General features: G+C 38.2%; 1 protein-coding gene across 1 annotated transcript; it reads right to left on the bottom strand.

The window, feature by feature from the left end:
- Positions 1 to 4,571: 4,571 nt before the first annotated feature.
- LOC114628567 (prolactin-inducible protein homolog) lies at positions 4,572 to 9,467 on the bottom strand. Its single transcript, XM_028776450.1, has 4 exons — positions 9,351 to 9,467; positions 7,790 to 7,892; positions 5,568 to 5,679; positions 4,572 to 4,845 (listed from the first exon to the last, which is right to left on the bottom strand). The coding sequence occupies exons 1-4, from the start codon at positions 9,443 to 9,445 to the stop codon at positions 4,697 to 4,699; spliced, it is 459 nt and encodes a 152-aa protein (XP_028632283.1). The 5' UTR covers positions 9,446 to 9,467; the 3' UTR covers positions 4,572 to 4,696.
- Positions 9,468 to 10,758: the final 1,291 nt, after the last annotated feature.

Raw genomic sequence — 10,758 nt, 5'->3', positions numbered from 1 at the left:
CCAACTCCTCAACAATGGTCAGCTGTGAATGGAAGTCCAAGGATCTAGTAGTTGCTCAGTCCCACAAGGCAAGCAGGTAAAGAAGAGTGAATCTTCCTTCTTCCAATGTCTTTAATTGGGTCTCCAGCAGAAGGTATGGCCCAGATTAAAGGTGTGTGCCAACATGCCAAGATCTGGGACTTACTTTGCCTCAGATGACCTTGAACTCAGAGATCTCCTTGCTGTAGTCTCCTGGGATTCATAGCCCCTATGCCTCAAGATCTCCGCGCCAAGATCCAGGTCAGAAACTTGTATCCCCCAGCCTCAAGATCTGGATCACAGGTAAGCCTTCCAATCTGCATTGTTGTTCATTCCAGATATAGCTAAGTTGACAATCAGGAACAGCCATTACAGTGGATGATGTTATTTTGTTCTTGAATTTAGTTTGTCAGAGTTTAGGTGAGAACTCTTGTATCTGCACGAATTATGGAGGTTGGTTTGTAGCATTATTCAGTGGTAGTATCTTATCAAGCTTTGTTATTTGCCAAGGATTTTAGAGATTCTCAATCTTCTAACAGACAAAAGTGTAGTGGACAAATATCTTCACATCATAAATGCTCTCAATGACTGTATTTGTTACTGGCGTTGCTCTTGAATATAATTTGAAGAGAATACAGAACACCAGATTGAAAATAAAATAAACAAATCTTCCTTGTTTGATAAGCTGGAGTGTATACATGTTTTCTTTAGTTCTAATGGTATCAATAATTAGTCAAGTTAGGAGGGAATGGGAAATGAGTAAGGTAATAAGGAAAGAATAACAAGAAAAGTGTATGTGATAGAGATATGAAATATACTAGAAAATATATTCATTGTAGGTAAACAAAAGAGATGCATACAATAGTTAAAATCTAGATATAAGTTCAAGTACAGCTAACTACTCAAGTAAAATTAAACATGAATAATAAAGAAATTAAAGTTTAAAATTGATATAAAAATAAATGTTTAAAAAAAGATCAGTAAGGCGAAATAGATAATATTCTGCCCACAAGATGTACTTATTCCTAGCTGGGGATATTCAGTTTTTTAATTCCCAATTTTTAAATATTCATTTTTCTCAATTTGAATTTGTGCTGAATATTGAATTTAGAGCCTCTCAAATCCAGGCAAGCATTCTACCACTGAACTATGTCTGCAGCATGCTTTTTTTGTTGTCGTTATATAATATCATTCCCGAAAAACATACAGAAGGGGTACTAGTCTATGAAATTCAAACAAATTAGGTCATTGATTGTTTTTCCAGAAGGTTCTGTTCCTGAAGAGAAGTTTTTACTGAAATTTCTCCTTCTTATTTCCCTATATCTGGTACTTTGGGGTAGATTAGTAAGTCCGTGCTGAACTTCCTTTGATTAATTGAGTCTCTGATGCAGTGTGGAGATCCAATCTACCCATATTTACCTTTATCTGTGCTTGGGCTACTGGAGAAAATTCTACCATTAATTTCCTGTAATCCTATATACAATTTTCTGGTAGTAACCACATTGGTGTGGGGACATGTGCATAGGGAGAAGTGGAGGAAGTGGGGTGTCACTGTCCAGACTGCTGGATTGGAATATGGGTGAGTTGGTTCATATTTCAGCTTCACCCTACCTTAGCACAGTATTCCTTTTATATTTCTTCACTTTTAGTGAAGATTAAGATCGATTGCTCTTATATAGATTTATATATCCTTAAATAGGGTCTTCATGACTCTCTGAGTGTGGAAGAAGCGACTGTTTGCGCTTCTGCCCTGATCTTACAAGAACTCTGAAAAATTGGCTTTAAAAACAAAAGAGGGGGAATGGTACCTCCTCAGAAGGAGTCCTCCTGAAATACTCTCCATCATGCCTTGTTCACTTTTATCTCTCTAAAGCTGAAAGCTCATGGCAAATCTGCTGCTTACTGCCTCTGGCACCACCAAGACCAACAAAACTTTGCACAGATATGGGGAAGGACCCTCTTACCCTTAAAGGGAATGGCCCAGACTCAGTTCCCTTATGGAGCAGAGGATTGATATGCCTGTCTGATACCACAGAAGGCACAGCTAGCTGGCTACCGAAGAGATTAATGAAAAAAAATAGATACCCCCACAAAGCCAGGCCCAACCATAAATAAGATGAATAACAATTTACATCCAGGGAACAGAAATATCCCTGAGAATTCCCTTCTTTTTCCTTTCCAGGTAAAAACAAATCACCCGTGATGTCTGCTGTTAGAAGTTCTAATCCAGATGCTGGCCTCTGAATTTACACTACTCAGACCTTTGAAGGGCCACAGACAAGAACATCAAACAACTAGAGATTGACATCACTAATCTGAAGAAATCCCTCTTTCACTGTCTGAAGAGACCTCCTAAAATCGCAAAGATCCTTATTGGACTTGATTTACTCTAGTACAATAGAAAAGGCTGTGTACAGCTCTTGACTGTGTACAGCTCTTAAAGAAGAAGGTTGCCTTTACATAGACAAGACAAGGAGGGTTAAAGAGAGCATGAAACAGGTAGTGAAGGCCCTGAGAAAAATCAGAGAGAGAAAGAGACAGGTGAAGGCTGGTACAAGAATTGGTTTTCAGCCTCTCCAAGGTTGTCAACCCTATTTCCTTCCATCTTGGGACCATTATTTGGGTTCTTTTTGCTTTTTTCTGCTGGTCCCTGGCTCTCAAATAGGCGGAATAACTGTGATACAACAGATAAATAATTTGGTAGCAAAACCTACTCAGATACATTATCATAAGTTAGCTATGGAGGACCACGAGACTCAAGATGAGGTTGTTACTTTATACAGGGTGTCTCCAAAACCCATCTCCACCCAACCTAAAAGGGGGGACTTCTGCCCCTAGACCAAGCAGAGAGGGGCCACCCAGAACCACCTCTGTCAGGCGATCTGAATTCTTACATAGGCTGTGAGGCTAAGCACTGCAAGGGAATATAAATAAAAGATAAAAATATCTCTCTGGGTTCCCTGAGGGACAAGCCTGACTGCATAGGGGAAAAAACAGGAAAAAGACATCGGGATGGGTATGGCCCTCATGCCTCACTGGACAACGACAGGGGGACGGGAGCCATTACAAGGTCCCTTTCAATTACTGGAGGTCAGGCCTCTATCCCGCCTTCGCAAGTTTAGAATTGCCACAGCCCTTCTATACTTAGAGAAGGGAGGAGATGTCAGGGGCAGCCCTGCTTACAGACTGAAGGCCTAAAATCAGCCATAGGCCTAAAATCAGCAATAGACCTGTCATACATGTATACTAACACCAAGTTTTGGGTCTCAGTGGAAAAACATTGAAATAGATGGCTATAAGCTAATGTAAACAGGCAGCTTTTGTGGAAATTTACAAGCCTGAGTAGTCCATAGACCTTGTAAATAGGTAGCCTTGGCATACAATACCAACTTAGATAAGGACAAGCGAGTCATAGGCAGAGTCATAGTGACTTGCCCCCTGAACCTTCACCCAGCCGATACCTGGTTCTGATGATATCTGTATTCCCCTGATCACCCACACTCCAGTGTCATTCCGTTCCCCACATCCTGGCTTTCTGTGTTTATAACCCCTGTGTGAATGAATTACGATTTGAGAAAAAAAAAGAGGAAAGAAAAAGAGGAAAAAAAAATAAATGTGCATATCCACCCAAGAAGTTAGAGAGGAAGAATACATGTGACCACAAAGATAGTTTTCTATCTATTGTAATATTTTAAAAAATGCTTATGTTCCAATAAAAGTTTGGAATAACATTGCATATTTTAAAAAAAAAAAAGATCGATTGCTCTTAGTGTCGTGTTAGTGTATCAAATTCTCTGTGTACTTCTTATGACACTGATTCCTTCCTCTTCCAGGCAACATCTCAGGAAGAGAGAGAGAATAAGAGTACTGAAACACGTGGCATATATTTTAAAACCATGGGTGTTAAGTGACACTGTATCCTTGTTAGAGAGAATATATTGGTCCAGGAAACAGAAAGTGGAAATGTTATCTCTTATTATCACTTCCAATTGTGAGCAAACTGGAAGATTATGAATGTATGTAAAGTATTTGACAAAATAATGTCAGACAATTGTCTAAAAGTTTTGCTGATTTATAAACCCCCATAGGCAGTGCATCATATTTCAAACTTACACTTGGCATCATTCTACATGCCAAATTTTCTTTACAGCAAGAAAGTCAAAGTCACAATATGTAAAATAAGTGGGCATTCAAATGCAACATAAGCTCTGAATCTTCTTCTGAACAATAGTTGAAAAGAACATTATCAATCAGATAGGTGAGAGAGACAGCTAGATGTAGTTGAATTGTAATGGTAAAAGAACTTGAAATCTTTTCTCAGTTCTACTTTGAATTTTTAGGGTTACTCTGGAAACTGTTGCTCATCTTGACTTGGGTACTTTTTTTTCTTTTATGCTAAGTGGTGAGAACCAGTTCTGACCTCATTCATTAGAATTTGAATGCTTATTATATAACTGTCATAAATGTGTACTGGAAAAAAAAACAGTATTAATGAAGCCTTTGGCCATAAGGCAAATAGAGCACTAACTCATAGAGAAAAGATGTAAATAGTTCACTTTGAAGATGTAGAAGTTTATTTATCACACTGATATTTTTCAGAATTAATTTCACCACAACCTATTTTTGCTACAATAATTGATATACAAAAGGAGTATGCAGGTGGTTTGGTACCATGAATCTATGGGGGACATCTTCCAGTTCGTGGTGTTACAAGGATTTCACCTGTAACCGTCTCTATATAAGAAGTTACTGGAAATATGTTTTCACCATCAGGACATATGTCCTTAGCTGAAACAACTTCTGCTTTGCCTTGTAAAACAGTATTTGCTACAGGAAAGAAAGTGTAAGTATTAAGTCATGAACTCCACATGGCTTCATCCGCACCCCCTTCTGGATTTAATGTACTCTGATTCTTATTCCTATCTGCAAGATACGGTTGCTATTTGAACTCCCTACCTTTAGTTTCAGTGCCTTCTGTCCCTCCTTTCCTTTCAGTTTGGTTTCTCATCAGTATAGAGTCACTTCCTTTCTTCCTGATACAGCATGCTTTCTTTTTTCTTTTTTCTTTTATTTCTGTTTTATTTTTTTATTGGATATTTTATTTATTTATATTTCAGATGTTATCCCTTTTCCCCATCCCCCCGAAACACTCTATCCCATTCCCCCTTCTCCTGTTTATGTGAGGATGTGCCCTCATCCACCCACCCACTTCCACCTCCGCGCCCTTGAATTCCCCCACACTGAGCATTCAGCCTCCATGGGACCAAGGATCTCCTCTCCTACCTATGCCCTACAAGGCCATCCTCCACTACATATACAGCTGGAGCCATGGATTCCTCTCTATGTGCTCCCAGGCTGGTGGTTTAGACACTGGGAGCTCTGATTGGTTGGTATTGTTGCTCTCTCCATGGGGTCCACAAACCACATTCAGCTCCTTCATTCTTCTCTCTAACTCCTCTATTGGGAATCCTGTGTTCAGTTCAATGGTTATTTTCTTCCTACTCTGACTCATCCTGACATTCACTCTTACAGAAAATATTACCACTTACCAGAGACTTGGATATTCCAGAAGTAATTGTTTACAGTACAAATGCAAGCAGTGTAAGTTGCCTTAGCAGAAAGGTATTTGATGTTTGGATTGTCGTCAATACTGATTTTCACCTAAGAAAATAAAATGAGGAATGGCTAAATGGTGTAAATATAGAAAAAGCAGCTGGTATTGACCATTATGGAAAAAAGCAATTCACAGAGCATCATAAGAACGGTAGAGTATTTCCTTTTAGCTGTCAGGGTACACTGGATGCTTCGTATGTTTTTGTGACTTATGTGTCAAATTCAAATTTAGTACCATTCAGTATAAGAAGGAAAACCACTGAGTCTTGTTGTTGTCATTGTTGTTATACTGAATGACTGAAATTCAAAAGGTTTTCTATCTAATGGAGTGAAGCTACATGTGTATCTGTTTGGTATTTGGGGGGTGGGACAGCTGGGGATGTTTACCTCTATTGGTTGCCCAAACATCTTGACCTTTGTTGGTAACTCAGACCACAGACATTAACATAGACCCCAGGTGCAGCAGAACCATGAACTTGAACATGGCTCTTAACAGCATCCAGGGCCAGGAATTCATCATGGGCTCCTCATATCTGCCTGCCCCTCATCACCACTGAGTTTCCGGTTTGTAGGATAGATGACTAAGAATTTTATTTCAGTAATTTAAGGGCCAAAGAATATTGTTGTTGCATTATACTTAGTACAGTAGTAGTTTTTCAAATAGTCTGAGGATGAAGATCTCGAAATCAGAGTCAAAATGGAGTGAACAAAGCTTTCAAGAACCAAGGAGAGTTTTAAGAGAGGAGACAAGATTTCTACTCTGCAGTGGTGAAATGAGTGTGAAAAAGGCTAATAAGCAAATAGTTTATAATCCAAACTCTCTAACTTTAGTTATCTAGCTTTGAGATACAGTGCATTTTACACTAATCTCTTTCTTGTCATTGTGTGAGGAGAGTATTGATACCTGTATCCTTTGCATGAGTTTCTCAGTCTTTGTGCTTTCTGAGTCAAAGGTATCATTTTAGACTTTAAGCATCACGTTAATTGTACAAATTAAAACAGTTCCTGCTGTTATTAGGTAACCAGTATTTAGATATTCTTTTTCATTAGTCTAAGGCTATAAATATTTTAGTCAGTGGTCAGATGTAAGAAATTACTTATACATGGGTTAAGCATTCTAATGTGTTAAAAAACAGAAAACAGAGAACTTTAGAGCATCTAACAATACCAGAGCCTAAAATATTTCTAGTATCATTTTTGCTTGAGTAAGTATTAGGGATAGTTATTTTGCTATTATGGCTTTTGGTATAACAAAAAATTCCCCTTCCTTTGTGCAATGATTCTTTAGTTTAATTTTGAAAAGGATTTATTTTCTGTGTTTGAAGGAGTATGTGTATTCAATGATAACAAAGACCAGAAGATTTTGTCAGATACCCTGGTTCAGGAGTTAAGAGCACTTGTTGTTCTTTCTGAGCATCCCAGGTGGTTCACAGCCATGCAAGAGTCCAGTTCCAGAGTGGTCCCTCTGAAACTGCAGCAACTGCTCTTAGCCCATGAACCATACCTGCAACCCTCAAAACTTTTTGTACGTCTTTTTTTTTTTTATTAAACAAAAGATACATTTGAAGAATTGTTAAAGAAATTGAGCAGGAGATGAAGAATTGGGAACAACTGAAGAAGAAAGTAGACTTAGGAATAAAGGTGGAGACAATGTGTATGTCTGCTTATTGGGGGCAAAGTAAGCCCTCACACTGAGGGGCAGCACATAGTCACCTTACTCCTATATTTTTTTTGTACCTGCCAAAGCATGTTGACCTATGTCTTCTTGAATATCCATAATTAACGCATGGCATAGAGTCAAGAGGTGAGTGCAATGTAAGTCCATAAGTGTTTCCTCTTCACTGCTACTCAGTCACCTTCATCTTTGATTCATTGGCATTTTTCTTGAGTTTCCACTCACCCCATAATTTTTGACTCTAAAATTTTATCTAGTTTCTTTGTGAAGTTGCTTATCCCTGTCTCACCAATATCCTCCACAACTCTATCACCTTACTTTTAGAATAAAATTTGGAACACATACATTTATAACACAATTTCACTTAGTTTCAAATCTGCACAGAGAAAATGTAAAAGGGCAACATTTAGCGCACTATTAAATCACTGAAATTTCTTTATTATAACACTTCTCTTTCATGTTAGCTCTCAATTAGTCACTTACCACCATGCATTTGTCCACTTTATTTGTAACTGTGAGTGTTACTGTAAATTCATTTGCCTTGTTCACCAAAGAAACATTCAAATTTAGTGAAAGTAGATTGTCCCTGTATCAGTAGAAAAACAGAAATGCAAAATAATATAAAAGTCAAAGACTCAGGTGTTCTCATATGGACAGGAAGATAGAACTCCAGGGATCAAGTGTCAGGAAGAGGCTTGTGAAGTCCAACACTTTACTCTGGAAGGACCCTCTGCATGTGATTTCTCCCAAAGTATTCCATATTTCTAGCCAACACATACAACCAACATGATGAAACAAATGAAGACCAGAGTAGAAGGTTGTAGTCCTGGTCACTCGGTGAGTGTGGGAATCTGGGCTGGCAAAGCTACAGTCTCTTTTCTGTCACCACTCATCATTCCAGGTTAGAGACTTATGACTTTACAGTTTACATTGGTCCACTCACCTTTCTGTTTTTCTTCAACAATTATCTAAGAATTCTCCAAAGCACTTTTTTTAAAAAAAAGCAGAACATGAAGAATAGTATATGTCCAGAGTCTGCTAAACCCAACACATGGATGAACATGTCATTACAGTAACAATTGATTCACCTCAGTATTTTCTATTCAGCTCACTATTCTTTTAGGTTAAACGTAGGAAACATCAAAACCTCAAATTGGCAAAAGTTAGATTCCCTAATCAAATGGTCTTGGTATCATTCTCCTTGTTTCCTAGCCCTCGGTCTCTATTGTTTTTCCATAAAAGATACAATTTCCCTGTCAAACTTCCATGTATTCTTACCATTGGTAGCTTCTTTCCCACATGATTCTGTGTACTGCTAGAAGACTCTTGTTTCTCCTTGTAAATCAATATTTTCCTATTTTTAAAAGTCAAAAAACCAAATACATGCCATTTTCTCCTTGTATAAATTAGAATCTTATATTTCTTTCCCACTTTAGTTATAGAGTTAGACAATAGATTTATTATACAAGAAATCTCATGCAAAGAATTGGGTCTAAAAAGAGCAGGGTACACTAATGTTTCTGCATTTCTTTCTTTTATTTAAACAAATCTACTCCAGGTATGGTTAACAGTGCCCAGCATACTAGAGTTGATGAAGACACAGCATTCATTGAACAGTTTAGATAATTTTTCTGTGGATAATTTATTAGTTTTGTTTTTGTTATTCGAGACAAGATATTCTACTCCACCACCCAGGAATCTTGAACATTCAGTTCTTTGCTTTCACTCACCAACTTTAGAATTAGAGAGGAATTATATCCTATCCATAACTAATTCCAAAAATATGGACAAGCTCACCTCTCTTGACATATTGTCAAGTTGATGAGAGTGATGATTGTATAATCTATGTAGAAAATTCAGTTTGAACAAAGTCTTTTATTTATCACCCAGTCATTGGTATCAATACATAGGATTGAGAAACTATGTATTGTCTCAGAGTTTAGAAAATGATATCAAAACCATAAATGGAAAGAATCCAATATTTTCTCCCCTTCAAGTAGGAACATATTTCTTGGAAGGTGGTGAAGGAAAAGTAGTGCCTTACCTATTATCCTGACCAGAGGCAATCTCCAGAATTAAGCACAGAACCAGGACATGTATAACAGCTTGGGGCTGGTAGAGAATTTGAAGAGAAGCCATACTGTGAGAATTGAAACTTGTGAGCCTTGATCATCTGAAACCCAGAAGTCTCCTTTTATTTGCAGCAGGAAGACAGTGAAACAGATGGGCAGGTCTATTCAGCTAATGGCACAATATGTCATGATCCCTCCCACTACCACCCTGTTTGTTCTTCTGCAACAAGGGTGAGTATGCAGCTGGAACTTCAAAATGGATTATATTTAATAAGAAATGAGATTTTCTCCTTTATTGGTATGAGATTAGAATATTCTTGGATTATTAGAATAGACCCAGTTCCAGTTATTCTAAGCAGTATCTGTTCTTTTTTTAACCTTTGGTTCTTAACCTGCTCTTACTGTGGAGATATGTAAACTTTAATCACCTCTCTTTTTCTTCTGGATATAATGTGTCACGTCCCTGATAACTCAAGAGAACACAAACTCAAACATATTCTGCAGCTGATTAATAACTCAGCATATTGCTCTTACTCGACTCCCTTAATTAGAGTTCTTAGGTACAATGATCTTCTGTAGGAAATGATGGCCATTATTAGCATATAGAGAAGGTTTCTGAAAAATTCAAGGCATATATTTAGAACAAGTCACATGTAACTAGGGGGTACAGATATAGCTGATATAATTTTAACCACATTATCAGAGAGGAAGATCTTAGATGCCTTCACTTTGAGTGTGTCAGTCAGGGTTTCTATTCCTGCCCAACACATCATGACCAAGAAGCAAGTTGGGGGAGAAAGGGGTTTATTTAGCTTATACTTCCACATTGCTGTTCCTCATCAAAGAAAGTCAGGACAGAAATTCACACAGGGCAGGAACTTAAAGGCAGAAGTGGATGCAGAAGCCATTAGAGGAATGCTGCTTATTGGCTTGCTTCCCCTGGCTTGCTTAACTTACCTTCTTATAGAACCCAGGACTACTAGCCGGGGGATGGCACCACTCACAGTGGGCTAGGCCCTTCTCCCATTGATCACTAATTGAGTAAATACCTTACAGCTGGATCTTATGGAGGCATTTCTTCAAGGAAGGCTCCTTTCTCTGTGATAACTCCAGCTTGTGTCAAGCTGACACATAAAACCAGCCAGTCTAGTGTGTATTGGTTTTTCCATGAGACTTGGGTTCACAGTAACTGTGTAGGGTGACAAATCCCGAAACTTCCAGGGAACTTCTTGTCGTCCTAGTTCTCTGGTCTCTTAACTTCAGTTACTACTCAGCTTGCTTTGTCCTCATGTGTGAGGAGGTCAGCTGTGGGGAAGAATGCCAGACTTCCTTTTCAAAGAGAAATTGTGACCACCTCCATTGAACTGCAAGATAATTTGC

Source organism: Grammomys surdaster, unplaced genomic scaffold, assembly GCF_004785775.1.
Source record: "Grammomys surdaster isolate TR1022 unplaced genomic scaffold, NIH_TR_1.0 269, whole genome shotgun sequence".
NCBI classification, from domain to species: Eukaryota; Metazoa; Chordata; class Mammalia; order Rodentia; family Muridae; genus Grammomys; species Grammomys surdaster.
The sequence above is the reverse complement of the archived record's forward strand: the minus strand, read 5'-3'. Positions and strand labels throughout refer to the sequence as shown.

What these genes read in the sequence shown, in the direction of transcription:
- LOC114628567 (XM_028776450.1), bottom strand. Translation starts at nt 9,445, where the DNA reads ATGGCTTCTCTTCAAATTCTCTACCAGCCCCAAGCTGTTATACATGTC. An exon ending in GCCTCTGGTCAGGATAATAG is followed by an intron (nt 7,893 to 9,350) that starts GTAAGGCACTAC and finishes CTACTGATACAG; the next exon opens with GGACAATCTACTTTCACTAA. An exon ending in AAGTGGACAAATGCATGGTG is followed by an intron (nt 5,680 to 7,789) that starts GTAAGTGACTAA and finishes TTATTTTCTTAG; the next exon opens with GTGAAAATCAGTATTGACGA.